Raw genomic sequence first — 22,695 nt, 5'->3', positions numbered from 1 at the left:
ACTTACCCAAAGAATTCTGGAAACTCCTCTTTAGAAAAGGAGGGTAGGAAAAAAGGCTGGTTTAGGTGAAACGCTGAAACCACCTTAGGCATGAAGGACAGCACAGTACGTACCATAACTCCAGACTCTGAGAATTGCAGAAATGGGTCTCGACAGGACAGCGCCTGAAGCTCAGACACCCATCTCGCCGATGTCACGGCCACCAAAAAGACCGTCTTTAGGGTCACATCCTTCTCCGAAGCTCGCCTAAGCGGCTCGAAGGGCGAACACTGAAGGGCCATTAAAACTAACCCCAGGTTCCAGGCCGGGCACGGAACTTGCACGGGAGGATGGAGCCGAAGCACCCCTCTGAGAAACCGTGCCACATCCGGACAAGCAGCCAGAGAGAGGCCAGCGACCTTCCCTCGAAAACATGCTAAGGCTGCCACTTGAACAAGCAGGGAATTATAGGCAAGGCCTTTTTGTAAACCATCCTGCAAAAAGTCAAGTATCGGCGAGACAGAAGCACGCATGGGTGTGATCGTTTTAGAAGCACACCAAGCCTCAAATTGGCGCCAAATCCTGGCATAAGGCAGGGAAATGGAACGCTTGCAGGCCTGTAGGACAGTGGAAATGACTTTACTGGAATAACCCTTGTCTCTCAATTGCGCCCTCTCAACAGCCATGCCGTAAGACCAAAGCGGCAGGCGTCCTCCATGGTTACCGGTCCCTGTGACAACAGATTCAGTACCAGAGGTAAACGGCAGGGGAGCCTCCACCAGCATCCGCCGGAGGTCCGCATACCACAGCCTTCTGGGCCAATCCGGTGCAATGAGAACCACCTCTCCTTGGTGTAGCTGAATCCGCAGGAGTACACGCCCTATCAAGGGCCACAGAGGGAACACATACAGGAGGCCCTGAGGCCAAGGTTGAGCCAAGGCATTCAACCCTGCCGAGCGAGGATCTCTCTGTCTGCTGTAAAAGCACGGGACTTTAGCATTTGCGCTTGAGGCCATAAGATCTGCTATGGGCGTCCCCCATTTGGCAAAGATCTGCAGGAATACTTCGTCTGCAAGTTCCTACTCCGCTGGGTCGATTTGATTCTTGCTTAATCGGCTTGCACGTTGCTCTGATCTGCAATGTGAGCTGCTGACAGAAACTGCAGAGGTAGCTCGGCCCAGTGGCATATCTGAGCGGCCTCTGCGGCCAGTGCTTGACACTGAGTGCCGCCTTGTCGATTTATGTAGGCCACTGCTGTCGTGTTGTCCGACAGAACTCTGACAGCCAATCCTTCATGGGTCAATTGAAAGGCCAGAAGCACCTGGAATATCACTTTCAACTCCAAGCGATTGATGGACCACTTAGACTCCTTGGGTGTCCAGAGACCCTGGGCATGCCTTCCCTGGCAATGTGCACCCCAGCCCTTCAGGCTGGCATGTTACCACCAGGCACCAATCGGGGAGCACTAGCGTCATTCCTTGCCGCAGCATTCTGTCTGAGAGCCACCACTCCATACTGAGCCGGAACGCAGGGAACCACGTGAGTCTGCATTGATAATCCTGAGATATTTGAGACTATCGCTGAAGCAGGGAACACTGCAGAGGTCTCAGGTGCGCTCTTGCCCACGGCACCACTTCCAAAGTGGCCGTCATCGACCGCAACAGCTGGACTATGTCCCAAGCTCGTGGGCGGGGCATCCTCAGGAGCAGACGGACCTGGTAAAAGGCAAGGCCCGAAACTGGAAATGTTTTCCCATCACCGCAAAACGCGATGGAGTCATGCAAGGAAAGGCTCGAGCAGGCTTCTTAGTACTTATCCTCTAATTAGCAGAGTAGACTTCAGCACTTGCAGGATCTTTAGAGAGGTCCTGCAATGCATTAGAAATAAGTGCTAGCAGCTCATCGCGGTGAAAAATCCTCACCGCAGAAGGATCATCTGGATCCAGTGGCAATCCTGCACCTTCCTCTGGCTCTCCAGACCCCTCACATCCCGACCACCGGGGGGGGGGGGGGGGGGGGGGGGGCACTCTCTGAAGGGGAATCCACCCTTCTGCGCTTGTCCTGCAGCCATCTGTCAGGGGAAAACGAACATGAAGGCAATTCAAGGCTGGGCTCCACTAGAGGGGACACAGGCAGCAGGGCCGATTTAGACTCCTGCGGGAGAGCTCTAACGTAAATGCTTTATGCAGCAGCGAAACAAACTCAGGGGAGAATGGCTCACCCTGGTCTCCCGGTTCCAGTCCGGGGGTAATAGCTCTCATATTAGCCTCCATACGAGGCTCCACTCCAGGCTCAAACCCCTCCTTCTCAGCGGGGGTCACGCCATGCTGTTCCAAATGGAGCCCACTGCCAGCTCCACGGAGTAGGAAGACACCTCGCTCGCCATGCTCGGGCCGGCTCTGATGTCAGAAGAGCACAATTTACAGAGCCCTGCTGCTGATCTGCGCTTGCCACAATGGGAACAGCGCTTAACAACCTCCGCAGCCATCACTGAAAACGGTGGGAAATTCAAAATGGCGGATTCACGCCAAAATCGTCCCGAACGCGGGCCCTCCCCGGAGGAGCTACAAAATGCTCTTACCTCTCCGGACAGAGTCCACAAAGCTCCGATCCGCTGCACAATCAGAAGAAAACCTCTTTTCTGGGATCGCAGCGCTACAGCACGACGCGACTTTTTTTTTTTTTTTTTTTTTAAAGGCTGCGAGGAAAGTTAGAGGCAACAGCGCAAAAGCAAATTTTTTCCACTCCGGAGGATCAGTAGTGTGAGAAAGTCAGTGAAAGGGCGAACCTATGTACCTGCATCCACAGAGTGGGCAAAGACAGGGACAGGGCGTACCTATGTGCCTTTAAAGTGGGCACCACCAGCCACAACACCCCTGCTACAACTGGCAACAGCACAGGAGCCACCCCAGGCAGATTTTCTGAAGGAGCTGAATAAGCTGCGTCCACTCTGCTGGGGAGATAGAAAATACGGAAGAGGCAGATGAAGCTAGCTGGCCACGAGGCACTATGGTTTTTCAGTGCTCTCTATCTCCCCCTGCTGGTTGATGGACACAACCCACTCATAATGGATTCATCTGCTTGATGACAAGGAATTTTCCACTTGCACAATGACCAACGTTGTATATGTAGCGATATGCTCTTGTAATTTAGTTTATATTGGAAAAACTAAAAGAAAATTTAATATCAGAGTTATTGAGCACCGAAGTGCACTGAAACGAAAGTTATTAGATAAACCTCTTGTTGAACACTCATTAACTCTTGGACATAAATTTGAAGAATATCAGTTTTGTGTGATTTTTGTACATAGGCACAAATGGAGAGGTGGTCCCATAGACATTAACTTGTTACGTAAAGAGCAGCAATTGATTTTTGAATTACTCTTCATCCACATGGTCTGAATGTAAAAATGGACCTCTCTGTTTTTCTTTGAATAAAATTATACATTCTTCCAATTTGATGTATAAACATACAAGACATCCAACCTATATTGTAAACCTTAAACACAATACAACACTTAAGAATTGTTATAATTGTTAATTTTTAATTATTATAATTTTTATATTATTTAAATATATCTGGCATATTTTTCTATAAAGCGAATGCTACATACCTGTAGAAGGTATTCTCCGAGGACAGCAGCCTGATTGTTCTCACTGATGGGTGACGTCCACGGCAGCCCCTCCAATCGGAACACTTTCTAGCAAAGTCCTTTGCTAGTCCTCGCGCGCCCATGCGCGGCCGTCTTCCCGCCCGAACCGGCTCGTGCCGGCCAGTCTCATATGTAGCAAGACAAAGAGAAGGGAAGACACAACTCCAAAGGGGAGGCGGGCGGGTTTGTGAGAACAATCAGCCTGCTGTCCTCGGACAATACCTTCTACAGGTATGTAGCATTCACTTTCTCCGAGGACAAGCAGGCTGCTTGTTCTCACTGATGGGGTATCCCTAGCCCCCAGGCTCACTCAAAACAACAACCATGGTCAATTGGGCCTCGCAACGGCGAGGACATAACTGAGATTGACCTAAAAATTTACCAACTAACTGAGAGTGCAGCCTGGAACAGAACAAACATGGGCCTAGGGGGGTGGAGTTGGATACTAAACCCCGAACAGATTCTGAAGCACTGACTGCCCGAACCAACTGTCGCGTCGGGTATCCTGCTGCAGGCAGTAATGAGATGTGAATGTGTGGACAGATGACCACGTCGCAGCTTTGCAAATCTCTTCAATAGTGGCTGACTTCAAGTGGGCTACCGACGCTGCCATGGCTCTAACATTATGAGCCGTGACATGACCCTCAAGAGCCAGCCCAGCCTGGGCGTAAGTGAAGGAAATGCAATCTGCTAGCCAATTGGATATGGTGCATTTTCCTACAGCCACTCCCCTCCTGTTGGGATCAAAAGAAACAAACAATTGGGTGGACTGTCTGTTGGGCTGTGTCCGCTCCAGATAGAAGGCCAATGCTCTCTTGCAGTCCAATGTGTGCAGCTGACGTTCAGCAGGGCAGGAATGAGGACAGGGAAAAAATGTTGGCAAGACAATTGACTGGTTCAGATGGAACTCCGACACAACCTTTGGCAAGAACTTAGGGTGAGTGCGGAGGACTACTCTGTTATGATGAAATTTGGTGTAAGGGGCCTGGGCTACCAGGGCCTGCAGCTCACTGACTCTACGAGCTGAAGTAACTGCCACCAAGAAAATGACCTTCCAGGTCAAGTACTTCAGATGGCAGGAGTTCAGTGGCTCAAAAGGAGGTTTCATTAGCTGGGTGAGAACGACATTGAGATCCCATGACACTGTAGTAGGCTTGACAGGGGGCTTTGACAAAAGCAAACCTCTCATGAAGCGAACAACTAAAGGCTGTCCTGAGATCGGCTTACCTTCCACACGGTAATGGTATGCACTGATTGCACTAAGGTGAACCCTTACAGAGTTGGTCTTGAGACCAGACTCAGACAAGTGCAGAAGGTATTCAAGCAGGGTCTGTGTAGGACAAGAGCGAGGATCTAGGGCCTTGCTGTCACACCAGACGGCAAACCTCCTCCATAGAAAGAATAAGAGGAGTTACTTCTTTCTATGGAGGAGGTTTGCCGTCTGGTGTGAAAGATTCCACTATCTTTCCTGGAAGCAAGCAAGATGCGGGAGACACCCTCTGACAGACCCAAAGAGGCAAAGTCTACGCTCTCAACATCCAGGCCGTGAGAGCCAGGGACCGGAGGTTGGGATGCAGAAGCGCCCCTTCGTCCTGTGTAATGAGGGTCGGAAAACACTCCAATCTCCACGGTTCTTCGGAGGACAACTCCAGAAGAAGAGGGAACCAGATCTGACGCGGCCAAAAAGGAGCAATCAGAATCATGGTGCCTCGGTCTTGCTTGAGTTTCAACTAAGTCTTCCCCACCAGAGGTATGGGAGGATAAGCATACAGCAGACCCTCCCCCCCAGTCCAGGAGGAAGGCATCCGATGCCAGTCTGCCGTGGGCCTGAAGCCTGGAACAGAACTGAGGGACTTTGTGGTTGGCTCGAGATGCGAAGAGATCTACCAAGGGGGTGCCCCACACCTGGAAGATCTGTCGCACGACACGGGAATTGAGCGACCACTCGTGAGGTTGCATAATCCTGCTCAACTTGTCGGCCAGACTGTTGTTTACGCCTGCCAGATATGTGGCTTGGAGCACCATGCCGTGACGGCGAGCCCAGAGCCACATGCTGACGGCTTCCTGACACAGGGGGCGAGATCCGGTGCCCCCCTGCTTGTTGACGTAGTACATGGCAACCTGGTTGTCTGTCTGAATCAATATGATTTGGTTGGACAGCCGGTCTCTGAAAGCCTTTAGAGCGTTGCAGATCGCTTGCAATTCCAGGAGATTGGGAGCACATCGACACCTCTTGAACAGAGGGTGAGCGGTCCTCTCGGTGCCGATGCCTACTGGGTGCCGACTCCCTCGGCGACCCAGAGCTCTCGATGCCGACACGGGAAGGGGACCGGTGACGATGCTTCTTCGCCTTCTTGGGACGAAGCATGTCACCGGAGCTTCCCGGCACCAACGAGGACGTAGAATCCAGCCGTCGCTTCCTTGGGGCCGAGACCGAAGGAGGTCGGTCTCGGGGGGGGGGCTGTACCGCAGGAGCCCTCGGAATGGGGGGAGACCCACCCGAAGGCTCACCGCCACCAGCAGGGGAATGGACAGCCCTCACCTGCACTCCAAACGAAGCACCACCGTCCGACATCAGCAGACGAGGAGGTCTCGATACCACCGACGCAGCCCTCCGATGTCGCCCCAATGCAGAGGGCCGATGCCTCGATGCACTCGATGCAATCGGGGGCGAGGATGAAGGTCTGGGCTAATCTCGCTACCTGAGTCCGCTTTTGCAAAAGGGAACACAGACTACAGGCCTGAGGGCGGTGCCCAGCCCCCAGACACTGAAGACACGACGCGTGCCTGTCAGTGAGCGAGATTACCCGGGCGCACTGGGTGCACTTCGATGTCATGGGCGGAAAAATCGCGCCAGCGAGATCAAAACTCGAAATGGCGAAAATGGCACCGCAAAATTAGGGGGAAGAAAAACTTCGATCGAGGCCTAAATAGGGCCTACCCCGACGACGAAAGAAAACTTACCGGGGCAAAGACTGGAAGTACGGGAAGGGAGAAAACCATAAAGGTCTCCTTCAGACACCTTTTTTTTTTTTTTTAGAACGAAGTCGATAAACGACGCGCGAGGTCAACTTTGGGGCGCGATCGGCGAAACACGACCGTACCGAGCACGGACAAAAGAAGACTGGCCGGCACGAGCCGGTTCGGGCGGGAAGACGGCCGCGCATGCGCGGTGCGCATCGGCGCGCGAGGACTAGCAAAGGACTTTGCTAGAAAGTGTTCCGATTGGAGGGGCTGCCGTGGACGTCACCCATCAGTGAGAACAAGCAGCCTGCTTGTCCTCGGAGAATTATGGTTTTTATTTTTAATACTGATTACATGTTTTTCTCAATACTTTTCAAATATATATATAAGTTTTACATTTGTTTCAAATATGTTGATTTTTAATCAATTTATTAATAACTGAGCAGATGTAAAGACGTATTATTGCATTATTTTCCTATGTTTTTCAATGACTTTTCAACTTTATCTTTTTATCATAATTATTAATTTTTATAAGGGTATATATTTTTGTATCAACATTAGCATTATTCCTATTTAACAGTAATGGATTAAAAGTTTAATACACCTCACAACCTAATTTTAAGTGCAGCTCATTCTATTCCTATTTTTATTCCACTATTATGCATTTTTTATTCCACACATTTTATTCCACTCTCATTATGCATTTTTATTTTATATGTTTTATATCATTTATCTGTTCACATATTCCATAATTGAGTTCTACAATTATCCATATTCATCCATTTTTACAACAGCAATTGATTATAGGTTAAATATACCTCATAACCTAATTTTATTTCAAACCTCTAGTTTTTTGGTGCAATTAACAGCTCTATTATAACCAGCTTTAGTTTGACTACTTTGATTGGAACACTTACATTGTTACCTGTAAATAGATTTGAGCAGGTGTTTTTCATTTTCAGGTCAGGTTATTTGACCTCTTACTTCAGTAAGTTTCACTTTCGGTTTACATATGTTTTTCAGCATTCTAGAATTGTGAAGGTTCATGACGGTATTCACATAAGTCTCCTTGCCTTCCCCTCTTTTTTTTCACCTTTTAGAAGAACTTGGTAAATGATATTCAATCTATGTGCTGTTTGGGAGTTATTGAATGTTTTTTAGGTTACTGGTCAATTATAGCTGATTTAAAAATACAGAGAGGCACTTATATAAACTTCTTTTTCTGCTTTTATGAGCTAGTACATACTTTTATTAATCATTATAGTTTTGATCATCATCATATGATTTTTAAATAAAATAACCAATAATAGAGAAGCAAAAAGATTGTTAATCGGATTAGTTATTTGGAATAAACATATAATGTTAAGAAGGGACATAATTTAAAATTATAAAGAATGCTGATCTTTGTTTAATCATTACTATTTAGGTCGCTATCTTTTATGATACATTCGGTTTATGCTGTTTTTTTTACTGCATTTTGGAAAATTCATGATTTTAGACTTCAATAACTACGTTTTTTGAATTTGTCCTTTTTATGTTTTACGCATTTTTACCTTTTATTCAATACATTTTTAGTTATTTATATACATATTTTTCAGTTGTCAACTCGACTTTTAAAGAATACTGTGTAGGTGGGTGTCTGTTTTATATTCAACATTTTTGACTATAATTTTTAATGTCTACAAATATCATCTTGATTCACAAATATGTTCATTAATATTATCTTTAGTGTTACTTTATTGATGTGGGATATTAACATCTGTATTATGTAGTCTCTATGTATAATAATGCCATTTTTGTTATTATGTATATCATCTATTTTCATATTTTTATATACATGGGTATTAACACAGTTTTTTAGTAACAATATATTTCTTAATAATAGTTTTTAAATATTTTGTTAGTTTACATATTTTGTCAGTCTATATATAATCATTAATTATTATTTTAACTGTGGTTTTTAAATGTTATGCTATTTGTTTTATAGCCCCTGACGCAGCCCTGTTGGGCGAAACACCGCCAGTGTCGGGCTGATTTGTCTATTTGGTTGTCATTCAATAAACTATTTTCTTTGATTGATCTGCTTTTTTTTTCCTTCCAGTGAAGATCCAGTACAGGAAACAGTAGCAGCCCAACGGCTCCCACAAGCTTTTGCTCTCCCCCACCGGAGGTAATGACTACTCACCCCCTCGGAAATAGCCGTCACATGCAAAGTCAGTCCTCACACCTCTCAGCCGGTACTGCAAACTGGCATCAGCTCACCGAGCTGGACAATCAGTCTGAGGAGGAGGTTTTTGGGTTTTTTTTTTAAAACAGTGCTGAAACGGCTTTTTTTTTTTTAGGCAGGAAAGGACGCCAGAGCAAAAGAAACCGCAGACTCTTTTTAAAGTCAGGAGAGTGAGAACCACAAACCCCAGGCAGGCAGAGAGGAGGGGGCGTTGGGGGAGGAAGGGAGGGACCTGGCACCACCAGATGTGCACCCCAGTCCCAGGACACCTGAGACCCCAGAAGCTCGACTAGACCCAGGGGACCAGGCCAGGAGCCAATCAATCCAGAGCTGCAGTTATGACCATCCAGAGCTGTTAGAGAGAGAGAATACTGAAGTTAAGGTGGCTGCACATGACCACATATCATAAACCTCTGAAGTTCTATCTCCACCTGCTGGTAGAGGGACATAACCCAGTAGTCTCTGGATTGACCTGTGGGATGCTATGGAATCAAAAATAAAAATATGTACACTTAATACACTCACCTCTTTATTTTCGTTGACATCAATTTTACAGTGTTCTTTGGAGACCATAGGTAGCTGGATGCGAATGTCACATTCTGTTTTCCTTAGGGATAGAAAAGGAAGAAAAAAAAAAAAAAAAAGATACATTCTACAGAGTGAAGCACATTCTGAATCTCAAGCAATATGTATTTTTTATTACATTCCCAGCAGGTATTCTCAGAGGACAGCAGGCCGATTGTTCTCACATGTGGGTCAACGTCCGCATTGGCCAAGGAAACTGCAAATTTTCACCAGCAAAATTAAAAGGTTTTGCCAGCGCCTTCTGGCGCACAAACTGCACATACCGCACATGACTTCCCGCCCGTCGCGTTGAGTGTGCCTCAATTTAATCAAAAAGAATATAAACAAACAACAACTCCAAAGGGGAGGTGGGCGGGTTTGTGAAAACAATCAGCCTGCTGTCCTCGGAGAATACCTGCTACAGGTAAGTATCTTCGCTTTCTCCAAAAATAAGCAGGTTGCTTGTTCTCACATGTGGAGTATCCCTAGCAACCAGGTTCACTCAAAACAATGAATATTGGTCAACTGGGCCTCGCAACAGCGAGGACATAACCTAGATCGACCTGAAACTATAAACAACTGAGAGTGCAGCCTCAAATAGAACAAAAATGGGTCTACGGCAGAGATGGCGAACCTTTCAGAGGCCGAGTGCCCACAACAGCAACCCAAAATCTAATTATTTATCGCAAAGTGCCAACAGGGCAATTTAACCTGAACAACAGAACTTTAGAAGTATTTTGCATGCTTTTGAATAATTAATGTGATTTTTGCTGTTGCATGCATGCTGCACTCATTTGTGGGTGTTCAAGACTAAGTCTACAAAAAACAAAATAAAATAAAAATAATATGAAACTCCCAATACAGCAAATGATACATACCTGTAACAGGTGTTCTCCGAGGACAGCAGGCTGATTGTTCTCACGACTGGGTTGACGTCCACGGAGGGGGCTGCCGTGGACGTCAACCCAGTCGTGAGAACAAGCAGCCTGCTTGTCCTCGGAGAAAAATCTATCCCTATACCAAAAATAGCTAACACTATGATATTCTTAAACACAAGCCTCCAGTGAAAAACAAGTATATACTAGTATAGGAGAATTTTTTTTTCATTATAAATCATTTCTGTAAGCTGTTACAGCTACAGTATACCCAGTGCAAAATAAGACAGCAGATATAAAACCTCAAAGATCTTGCAGGCGACACCCATGTTCAGTGACCACTCGTGAGGTTGCATTATCCTGCTCAGCCTGTCGGCCAGACTGTTGTTTACGCCTGCCAGATAAGTGGCTTGGAGAAACATGCCGCGACGACACACCAAAAGCCACATCTGGATGGTTTCCTGACACAGAGGGCGAGATCCGGTGCCCCCCTGCTTGTTGGTGTAATACATGGCAACCTGATTGTCTGTCTGAATCAATATGATTTGGTTGGACAGCCGGTCTCTGAAAGCCTTTAGAGCGTTGCAGATCGCTTGCAATTCCAGGAGATTGATCTAAAGACCTTTTTCCTGAAAGGACCAGGCTCCTTGTGTGTGAAACCCATCTACATGAGCTCCCCACCCTAGAATGGATGAATCAGTCAGCACTTTTTGTGGCTGAGGAATTTGAAATGGACGTCCCAAGGTCAAATTGGATCGAATCGTCCACCACTGAAGAATTCCGGAAGTTGGTGGACAGTTGGATTACATCCTCTAGACTTGATACCACTTGATTACATCCCGTAGCTTGATACCACTGGAAAGCTAGGGTCCATTGAGCTGATCGCATGTGTAGACGTGCCATGGGAGTCACATGAACTGTGGAGGCCATGTGCCCCAGGAGTCTCAACATCTGTTGAGCCGTGACCTGCTGAGATGCTCGAACCATGGACACCAGGAACAGGAGGTTATCTGCCCTTGCCTAGGGGAGATAAGCTCAAGTTAAGTGTTCCAATGAATTCCAATTTTTGGACTGGACATGACATGACACTTGGGATAATTTATGGCGAACCCCAGTAGCTCCAGTACTTGAATAGTCATTTGCATGGACTCCAGAGCACCTTACTTCGAGGTGCTCTTCACCAGCCAATCATCGAGATAAGGAAACAACATGCACTCCCAGTCTGCGTAGCGATGCTGCGACTACAGCTAGGCATTTTGTAAACGCTCTGGGCGCAGACGCCAGGCCACAGGGCAGTACACGGTACTAAAAGTGCAGCCAATCGTCGAGATAAGGAAACACATGCACTCCCAATCTGCGTAGTGATGCTGCGACTACAGCTAGGCATTTTGTAAACGCTCTGGGCGCAGATAATTCCTATGAGCTGGAAGTATCAAGATGTGTGTGCAAGCATCCTTTAAGTCCAGAGAGCATAGCCAATCTCACAGGAAGTATCGAGATGTGTGTGTAAGCATCCTTTAAGTACAGAGAGCATAGCCAATCTCACAGGAAGTATCGAGATGTGTGTGTAAGCATCCTTTAAGTCCAGAGAGCATAGCCAATCGTTTTCCTGAATGATGGGAAAAGGGTGCCGAGGGAAACCATCCTGAACTTTTCTCGGACAAGAAATTTGTTCAGGGCCCTTAGGTCTAGGATGGGACGCATCTCCCGTTTTCTTTTGCACAAGGAAGTACCTGGAATAGAATCTCAGCCCTTCTTCCCCTAGTGGAATGGGTTTGACCGCACTGGCCTTTAGAAGGGCGGAGGGTTCCTCTGCAAGTAGCTGTAGGACTGAGCTTCCGGTGGACAATTTGGAGGCTTGGATTCCAGATTGAGGGTGTATCCTAACCGGACTATTTGGAGAACCCACCAGTCGGAATTTATAAGAGGCCACCTTTTGTGAAAAAACATTAACCTCCCCCCCCCCAACCGGCAAGTCGTCCGGTACAGACACGTTTACTGAGGCTATGCTGAACTGGAGACAGTCAAAAGCCCGTCCCTTGCTTTTGCTGGGGAGCAGTATGGGCCTTAGACGCATGCTGTTGACGAGAATGAGCGCGCTGGGGCTACGCCTGGGCAGGCTGCCGAGAAGCAGGAGTGTACCTACGCCTAGGATAGCAATAGGGAGCACTCCTCTTCCTCCCAAAAAACCTCCTAGATGAGGAGGCAGTAGAAGGCGCCCAGTGGGAGAGAGAATCCATAGCATCATTATGCTTCTTGATCTGATCAACAAGATCCTCTACTTTTTCACCAAAAAGGTTGCCGCCCCCCCCCCCCCCCCCCCCCCCCCCGGCAAGGAACATCCGCCATTTGCTGCTGGACAGAATGATCCAGGTCAGAGACACGCAACCATAACAGTCTGCGCATCACTATACCCTGAGCAGTGATCCTGGATGCTACACCAAAAATGTCAAATGTACCCCCGGCCAGGAACTTGACACGCCTTCTGCTATCAACTCCGTAGGGAGTGCATCAACCAAGCTTGACAGTTGCCATATCGAGTCCCACAAGTGCACGCTCGTGAAGAGCTAGTATGACTGAATCTTGGCGGCAAGTATAGCGGCCTGATACGTCTTCCTCCCAAAAGAATCAAGAGCTCTAGCTTCTCTGCCTGGGGGCATCGAAGAATAGTCTCTAGTACTCCTGGCTCTCTTGAGGGCGGAGTCCACCACCATGGAACTGTGGGGTAACTGGGACCTCATCAATCCAGGTTCACCGTGGATCCGATACTGGGATTTAGCTTTCTTCGAGACCACGGGGCCAGCGGGCCAACCAGTTTCGCATAAGGACTTCCTTCAGGACATTATGCAGAGGAACTGTCGGAGCCTCTTTAGGTGGAGAAGATTAATCCAGGACCTCAAGCATCTCAGCCCTGGGCTCATTCTCAACCTCCACAAGTAAGGGAATAGATGTAGCCATTTCCTGGACAAAATAGGAAATAGACTCTCCAGTGGAGCTAGTCTCCCTCTCTGTCGAAGGGTAAGGATCTTCCTCTGACTCCCAAGAGCACTCCTGCTCGGTGTCGGATAAAGCCTGTGTCAAGGTACTTCAACACTGAACCTGCCTCGACGCCGAGGAGCGATGTTCTCTATGGCCATGTTACGTTTGGGGAGCGTGCCAGGTGCCCTTGACCTGGATTGGCCACTGTCGGTGACAGGATGCTGGGCTAGATGGACCTTTGGTCTTTCCCAGTATGGCACTACTTATGTACTTATGTACATGTTGAGAGGCCGACGCCCAGTCCGACTGCGGCGAAGCTCCCTCCACCGACATCAAAGGAGAGTCAACCTGGGTGGCAGCCGACACCGCAGTTGGAGACCTCACCGCAAGAGAAGGGCCCGACACTACTGCAGCAGATTGTACAAAAGTACATAAGTACATAAGTACATAAGTAGTGCCATACTGGGAAAGACCAAAGGTCCATCTAGCCCAGCATCCTGTCACCGACAGTGGCCAATCCAGGTCAAGGGCACCTGGCACGCTCCCCAAACGTAAAAACATTCCAGACAAGTTATACCTAAAAATGAGGAATTTTTCCAGTCCATTTAATAGCGGTCTATGGACTTGTCCTTTAGGAATCTATCTAACCCCTTTTTAAACTCCGTCAAGCTAACCGCCCGTACCACGTTCTCCGGCAATGAATTCCAGAGTCTAATTACACGTTGGGTGAAGAAAAATTTTCTCCGATTCGTTTTAAATTTACCACACTGTAGCTTCAACTCATGCCCTCTAGTCCTAGTATTTTTGGATAGCGTGAACAGTCGCTTCACATCCACCCGATCCATTCCACTCATTATTTTATACACTTCTATCATATCTCCCCTCAGCCGTCTCTTCTCCAAGCTGAAAAGCCCTAGCCTTCTCAGCCTCTCTTCATAGGAAAGTCGTCCCATCCCCACTATCATTTTCGTCGCCCTTCGCTGTACCTTTTCCAATTCTACTATATCTTTTTTGAGATACGGAGACCAGTACTGAACACAATACTCCAGGTGCGGTCGCACCATGGAGCGATACAACGGCATTATAACATCCGCACACCTGGACTCCATACCCTTCCTAATAACACCCAACATTCTATTCGCTTTCCTAGCCGCAGCAGCACACTGAGCAGAAGGTTTCAGCGTATCATCGACGACGACACCCAGATCCCTTTCTTGATCCGTAACTCCTAACGCGGAACCTTGCAAGACGTAGCTATAATTCGGGTTCCTCTTACCCACATGCATCACTTTGCACTTGTCAACATTGAACTTCATCTGCCACTTGCACGCCCATTCTCCCAGTCTCGCAAGGTCCTCCTGTAATCGTTCACATTCCTCCTGCGACTTGACGACCCTGAATAATTTTGTGTCATCGGCGAATTTAATTACCTCACTAGTTATTCCCATCTCTAGGTCATTTATAAATACATTAAAAAGCAACGGACCCAGCACAGACCCCTGCGGGACCCCACTAACTACCCTCCTCCACTGAGAATACTGGCCACGCAATCCTACTCTCTGCTTCCTATCTTTCAACCAGTTCTTAATCCATAATAATACCCTACCTCCGATTCCATGACTCTGCAATTTCTTCAGGAGTCTTTCGTGCGGCACTTTGTCAAACGCCTTCTGAAAATCCAGATATACAATATCAACCGGCTCCCCATTGTCCACATGTTTGCTTACCCCCTCAAAAAAATGCATTAGATTGGTGAGGCAAGACTTCCCTTCACTAAATCTGTGCTGACTTTGTCTCATCAGTCCATGTTTTTGTATATGCTCTGCAATTTTATTCTTAATAATAGCCTCCACCATCTTGCCCGGCACCGACGTCAGACTCACCAGTCTATAATTTCCCGGATCTCCTCTGGAACCTTTCTTAAAAATCGGAGAATTGGAAAAGGTACAGCGAAGGGCGACGAAAATGATAGTGGGGATGGGACGACTTTCCTATGAAGAGAGGCTGAGAAGGCTAGGGCTTTTCAGCTTGGAGAAGAGACGGCTGAGGGGAGATATGATAGAAGTGTATAAAATAATGAGTGGAATGGATCGGGTGGATGTGAAGCGACTGTTCACGCTATCCAAAAATACTAGGACTAGAGGGCATGAGTTGAAGCTACAGTGTGGTAAATTTAAAACGAATCGGAGAAAATTTTTCTTCACCCAACGTGTAATTAGACTCTGGAATTCATTGCCGGAGAACGTGGTACGGGCGGTTAGCTTGACGGAGTTTAAAAAGGGGTTAGATAGATTCCTAAAGGACAAGTCCATAGACCGCTATTAAATGGACTGGAAAAATTCCTCATTTTTAGGTATAACTTGTCTGGAATGTTTTTACGTTTGGGGAGCGTGCCAGGTGCCCTTGACCTGGATTGGCCACTGTCGGTGACAGGATGCTGGGCTAGATGGACCTTTGGTCTTTCCCAGTATGGCACTACTTATGTACTTATGTACTTATGTACCCTCCAGTCTTCCGGTATTACACTCGATTTTAGGGACAGATTGCATATTTCTAACAGTAGCTCCGCAAGTTCATTTTTTAGTTCTATTAATACTCTGGGATGAATACCATCAGGTCCCGGTGATTTACTACTCTTCAGCTTGCTGAACTGACCCATTACATCCTCCAAGGTTACAGAGAATTTGTTTAGTTTCTCCGACTCCCCCGCTTCAAATATTCTTTCCGGCACCGGTGTCCCCCCCAAATCCTCCTCGGTGAAGACCGAAGCAAAGAATTCATTTAATTTCTCCGCTACGGCTTTGTCCTCCTTGATCGCCCCTTTAACACCATTTTCGTCCAGCGGCCCAACCGACTCTTTGGCCGGTTTCCTGCTTTTAATGTATCTAAAAAAGTTTTTACTATGTATTTTTGCTTCCAACGCTAGCACCCCCGACTCTGAAGCTGACTGACGTAGCAGTCCCTCCAGAAGTTCTGGAAACAAGGCCCGGATGCGCTCCTTGTGAGCCGCCATTGGAAAAGGCTGCAGGGTCGGTAGAACAGGCGGTTGTCAGTATCTGTGGAGGCTCGGGAGAAGGCATCGAACTGTGTCCTACTGTAGCTATGCTGTACTGCCTCCCATCCCCCTCTGTCTTTCCTATATCTGGCTGTTGGTCTGTCCTGATGGCCACATGCAGGAATGCAGACTTCCTGGCTCATCACAAGCTGTGATAAGCTTTTGTTACCATGGCAGCCCAGTGTCTGGAATACACACATCTTTTCTTCAGTTACGAGATAAGGTCAAATGTACCAATAGGGTGTTGGCAGGACACCTATGCAACCTTCGATTGGTGTGAGAAAGGGGAGAGGTGACGACATCACTTTTACTATAACAATACTTGCAGACAAAGAAATCTTCAGAATCAGCCATTTTTGCAAGAGAGTTTTTCTGTCCTAATTCTGGGCATCGTTGCTAATTGGCTATTCTCCAGGGAATATATTTTCCTTTCTTTATTTCGCCTTGCTTCGGGTAAGAACTATTTCTTTATAACAGAGTACTATCCTCTCTTCTCTGTATATTTTATTTCACTTCAGGATCCATGATATTTCCTGCTAGTGGTCTCTTTCTCTCTCTCCATGCTCTCAGAAAGCATGCTTTGATTTCTCTCTCATTTTCTTTCTTCTTTATCAAATTACTACTACTACTACTATTTAGCATTTCTATAGCGCTACAAAGCATACGCAGCGCTGCACAAACATAGAAGACAGTCCCTGCTCAAAGAGCTTACAATCTAATAGACAAAAAATAAATAAAGTAAGCAAATCAAATCAATTAATGTGAACGGGAAGAGAGGAGGGTAGGTGGAGGCGAGTGGTTACAAGTGGTTACGACTCAAAAGCAATGCTAAAGAGGTGGGCTTTCAGTCTAGATTTAAAGGTGGCCAAGGATGGGGCAAGACGTAGGGGCTCAGGAAGTTTATTCCAGGTGTAGGGTGCAGCGAGACAAAAGGCGAGAAGTCTGGAGTTGGCAGTAGTGGAGAAGGGAACAGATAAGAAGGATTTATCCATGGAGCGGAGTGCACGGGAAGGAGTGTAGGGATGGACGAGTGTGGAGAGATACTGGGGAGCAGCAGAGTGAGTACATTTATAGGTTAGTAGAAGAAGTTTGAACAGGATGCGAAAACGGATAGGGAGCCAGTGAAGGGTCTTGAGGAGAGGGGTAGTATGAGTAAAGCGACCCTGGCGGAAGATGAGACGGGCAGCAGAGTTTTGAACCGACTGGAGAGGGGAGAGGTGACTAAGTGGGAGGCCAGCAAGAAGCAGATTGCAGTAGTCTAAACGAGAGGTGACAAGGGTGTGGATGAGGGTTTTGGTAGAGTGCTCGGAAAGAAAGGGGCGGATTTTACGGATGTTGTAAAGAAAGAAACGACAGGTCTTGGCAATCTGCTGGATATGAGCAGAGAAGGAGAGAGAAGAGTCAAAGATGACCCCAAGGTTTCGAGCTGAGACAGGGAGAATGAGAGAGCCATCAACAGAAATAGAAAACGGGTGGGAGCGGGGAGGTGGGTTTGGGGGGGAAAATGAGAAGCTCGGTTTTGGTCATATTTAATTTAAGGTGGCGTTGAGACATCCAGACAGCAATGTCAGACAAGCACGCTGAAACTTTGGTTTGGATGCAAGGTGAGATATTAGGGGTAGAAAGGTAGATTTGGGAGTCATCAGCATAGAGATGGTAGGAAAAGCCATGGGATGAGATTAATGAACCAAGGGAAGAAGTGTAGATAGAAAAGAGGAGGGGACCAAGAACAGAACCCTGAGGTACGCTGACAGGCAGAGGGATAGAAGTAGAAGAGGATCCACCAGAGTGAACACTAAAGGTGCGGAGGGAGAGGTAGGAAGAGAACCAGGAAAGGACAGAGCCCTGGAATCCAAGTGAGGACAGGGTATCGAGAAGTATGCTGTGATCGACAGTGTCAAAAGCAGCGGAAAGATCAAGAAGAATGAGGATGGAATATTGACCTCTGGATTTAGCCAGTAATAGGTCATTGGAGACTTTAGTAAGCGCAGTTTCGGTTGAGTGGAGAGGGCGAAAACCAGATTGTAGTGGGTCAAGAATAGCATGTGAGGAAAGAAAATCAAGGCAGCGGCGGTGAACAGCACGCTCAAGTAATTTGGAGAAAAAAGGAAGGAGGGAGATGGGTCGGTAATTAGACGGACAAGTAGGGTCGAGTGAAGGCTCCTTAAAGAGAGGTGTGACCACAGCATGTTTAAAGGCAGCAGGGACAGTCGCAGTGGAAAGTGAGAGGTTGAGAATGTGACAGATAAAAGGAATAAGAGCAGGAGAGATGGCATTAAGAAGGTGGGTGGGAATGGGACCAGAGGAACAGGTGGTACATTTTGAGGAAGAAAGGAGAAGTGTAGTTTCCTCAATAGTAACTTCAGGAAAGGAGGAAAGGGAATGAGGGGAAGGAGAGAGAGGGGAACGTACTAGTGGAGGGAGAGGTGGTGAGGTAGAGAAAGCAAGGTTTATCTTTTGAACCTTGTTGTGAAAGAATTCAGCAAGGGTCTGAGGAGATAATGAAGGGGGAGTTGGGGGAGGGGGCACCTTGAGGAGAGAGTTCAATGTGGTGAAGAGAAGTCGAGGATTAGAGCCAAGAGAGTTGGTCAGTTGGATATAATAATACTACTACTATTTAGCCTATTATTATTACCTAAGCTATATTACATTCTGTAAATGTGATATTTTTCCATAACTTCCAACTAAGATTCTGTAAATGTGATATTTTTCCAAGACTTTCAAACTGATATTTGAAGCTGTGCTGGTGAATAAGAATAAAAACAACTTCTAACTCTCTGAGTCCTTTAAACTTCTTCTATGATATTTTTCTTTATTTTGGTAAAAGGTGAATAGCATGTAAACGCAGCCTAGTACAACTGCTAGGAGACCCGACGCATCGGAACCTTCTGTATCGAGGGGGAGCGATCCTCTCGGCGCAGACACTTCTCGGGTGCCGACTCTCTCGACGCTCCAGAGTTCCCGGTACCGTGCGTCGAAGGAGAACGATGACGGTGCTTCTTCACCTTCGCTCGACGCACGTCATTGAGACTTCTCGGTACCGGTGAGGACGTGGAATCCTCACGTCTCCTTGGGGACGGGTCCGACTAAGGTCGGTCCCGGGGGGCCTGCATAACAGGCGGCCTCGATACAGGTGGAGACCCACTCAACGCCTCACTACTCCCAGAACGAGTAGGTCTCTCAGCAGCCATTACATCTGCTCCCGATGTCGATGCTTCTGTCGATGCCAACGACCTCGGTACCGATGTCGAAGGACCAGGGCCAGACCGAGCCCCGAAAAGCTTTTCTCATTGGGCTTCTCGAGATGCTTGGGTCCGTTTCTTCATACGAAGACAGACTACAAGCGGCTGGGCTATGGTCAAGCCCAAGGCACTGGAAACACCATTGGTGTAGCTATGTGGGGCCAGGGGGGCCTGGGCCCCCGTAAATTTGGCGTGGACACCTCTGTAAACGACTCGCCCGACCCCGCCCCCCCCCCCCCCCGCCACCAACCCGTGCAGGATGTCAGAAACAGAAGGAAGCCTTTTGCGAGAAGACGAGGACCTCGGCTGGCGGGGGTTGGGGGTCCCCCGCCAGCAAAGATAGGCGACGGGGGGCTGGCGACGTGGGGGGGGGGGGGGCACGACAAGATGGTCGGCAGCAAAGTCGGGCGGGCGGGCGGGGGGGGGGGGGGGGTCTAAAACGTGCCCCCTCATCTCGAGCTCTGGACCCCCCCCGGGATACACCAGGCGTGGGTATAAGTACCTGAGATGGTCCGGTTGCACCAAGTACAACGTTTGAAGCCGCTGGGTGTGTTCAAAGACACGGAAGGAAAAACAGCTCCGGCGAAATCAAGACACGATTGTGCCTATTAAAAGAAAAAAGGGCACAAAAAGAAAGGAAGAACCCAACTGCGTGGCCTAAAGCCGGCCGCGTCGAAAAACAAAGGAAACTTAAAAAGGGGGGCTAAACTAAGAATAGCTATTGGAGTTTTTTTTTTTTTTTTTTAAAGAAAAAAAAAAAAGACAAAAACAAAGAAAATAAAGAATGATAGAAGTCGCCAGACTCTCTTTCTGGGCCTTATGAGGAGCACAGAAAAACCTATCACCTCGTTCGCGGACAAGAAAAAAAACTGGAGGCACACAATGCGACAGGCGGGAAGGTTGTCCGCGCATGCGCAGTTCGCACATCAGAAGGCTCTGGCAAAACTTATTTTGCTGGTGAAAATTTGCTGTTTCCTGGGCTGACACAGACATTGACCCACATGTGAGAACAAGCAGCTTGCTTGTCCTCGGTGAAAGCGAATGATACATACCTGTAAGCAGGTGTTCTCCGAGGACAGCAGGCTGATTGTTCTCATGACTGGGTTGACGTCCACGGCAGCCCCCCCCCCCCCCCCAACCGGAACAAAACTTCGCGGGCGGTCCCGCATGCAGGGCACGCCCACCGCGCATGCGCGGCCGCCTTCCCGCCCGTGCGCGACTGTTCCCGCTCAGTTGAATGACAAGCAAATGATCAAAACGCAACTCCAAAGGGGAGGAGGGAGGGTAGGTGAGAACAATCAGCCTGCTGTCCTCGGAGAACACCTGCTACAGGTATGTATCATTCGCTTTCTCCGAGGACACGCAGGCTGCTTGTTCTCACGACTGGGGTATCCCTAGCTCTCAGGCTCACTCAAAACAAGAACCCAGTTCAATTTAACCTCGCAACGGCGAGGGCATAACAGAAATTGACCTAGAACAACTAACTGAGAGTGCAGCCTGAACAGAACAAAATCGGGTCCTGGAGGGTGGAGTTGGATTCAACCCCAAACAGATTCTGCAGCACAGACTGCCCGAACCGACTGTCGCGTTGGGTATCCTGCTGGAGGCAGTAATGTGATGTAAATGTGTGGACTGATTACCACGCCGCAGCCTTGCAAATCTCTTCAATAGTGGCTGACTTCAAGTGGGTCACTGACGCTGCCATGGCTCTAACACTATGAGCCGTTACATGACCCTCAAGAGTCAGCCCAGCCTGGGCGTAAGTGAAGGAAATGCAATCTGCTAGCCAATTGGAGATGGTGCGTTTCCCGACAGCGACCCCTTTCCTATTGGGGTCGAAAGAAACAAACAACTGGGCGGACTGTCTGTGGGGCTGTGTCCGCTCCAAGTAGAAGGCCAATGCTCTTTTGCAGTCCAATGTGTGCAACTGACGTTCAGCAGGGCAGGTATGCGGTCTGGGAAAGAATGTTGGCAAGACAATTGACTGGTTAAGATGGAACTCCGACACCACCTTTGGCAGGAACTTAGGGTGAGTACGGAGCACTACTCTGTTATGATGAAATTTAGTATACGGAGCATGAGCTACCAGGGCTTGAAGCTCACTGACCCTACGAGCTGAAGTAACTGCCACCAAGAAAATGACCTTCTAGGTCAAGTACTTCAGATGGCAGGAATTCAGTGGCTCAAAAGGAGGTTTCATCAGCTGGGTGAGGACGACGTTGAGATCCCATGACACTGCGGAAGGCTTGACAGGGGGCCTTGACAAAAGCAAGCCTCTCATGAATCGAACGACTAAAGGCTCTCCAGAGATGGCTTTACCCTCCACACGATAATGGTAAGCACTAATCGCACTAAGGTGATTCCTTATTGAGTTGGTCTTGAGGCCAGACTCTGATAAGTGCAGAAGGTATTCAAGCAGGTTCTGTGCAGGACAAGAACGAGGTTCTAGGGCCTTGCTCTCACCCCAAACGACAAACCTCCACCACTTGAAAAAGTAACTCTTTTTAGTGGAATCCTTCCTAGAGGCAAGCAAGACACGGGAGACACCCTCAGACAGACCCAACGAAGCGAAGTCTACGCCCTCAACATCCAGGCCGTGAGAGCCAGAGACTGAAGGTTAGGGTGCAGAAGCGCTCCGTCGTTCTGCGAAATGAGAGTCGGAAAACACTCCAATCTCCACGGTTCTTCGGAGGACAACTCCAGAAGAAGAAGGAACCAGATCTGGCGGGGCCAAAAAGGCGCTATCAGAATCATGGTGCCGTGGTCTTGCTTGAGCTTCAGTAAGGTCTTCCCCACCAAAGGTATGGGAAGATAAGCATACAGGAGGCCGGTCCCCCAATGGAGGAGAAAGGCATCCGACGCTATCCTGCTGTGTGCCTGTAGTCTGGAACAGAACAGAGGCAGCTTGTGGTTGGCCTGAGAGGCGAAAAGGTCCGAGGGGGTGCCCCACTCTCAGAAGATCTTGCGTACCACTCTGGAATGGAGCGACCACTCGTGCGGTTGCATGACTCTGCTCAGTCTGTCAGCCAGACTGTTGTTTACACCTGCCAGGTATGTGGCTTGGAGAAGCATGCCGAACTGGCAAGCCCAACGCCACATCCCGACGGCTTCCTGACACAGGGGGCGAGATCCGGTGCCCCCCTGCTTGTTGATGTAATA

General features: G+C 48.1%; 1 protein-coding gene across 1 annotated transcript in view; it reads right to left on the bottom strand.

Moving 5' to 3' along the window:
- The window catches only part of LOC115471257 (serine/arginine repetitive matrix protein 2-like), a 286,543-nt gene that overhangs the window by 212,864 nt on the left and 50,984 nt on the right, over nucleotides 1–22,695 (bottom strand). The window contains exon 2 of the mRNA XM_030204958.1: nucleotides 9,347–9,428. Within this exon, the coding sequence (XP_030060818.1) occupies nucleotides 9,347–9,428 (82 nt within the window). The remainder of the gene's footprint in view (nucleotides 1–9,346; nucleotides 9,429–22,695) is intronic.

This window comes from Microcaecilia unicolor, chromosome 5 (genome assembly GCF_901765095.1).
Source record: "Microcaecilia unicolor chromosome 5, aMicUni1.1, whole genome shotgun sequence".
Classification (NCBI taxonomy): Eukaryota; Metazoa; Chordata; class Amphibia; order Gymnophiona; family Siphonopidae; genus Microcaecilia; species Microcaecilia unicolor.
This window is presented reverse-complemented; position numbering and strand designations above follow the sequence as displayed.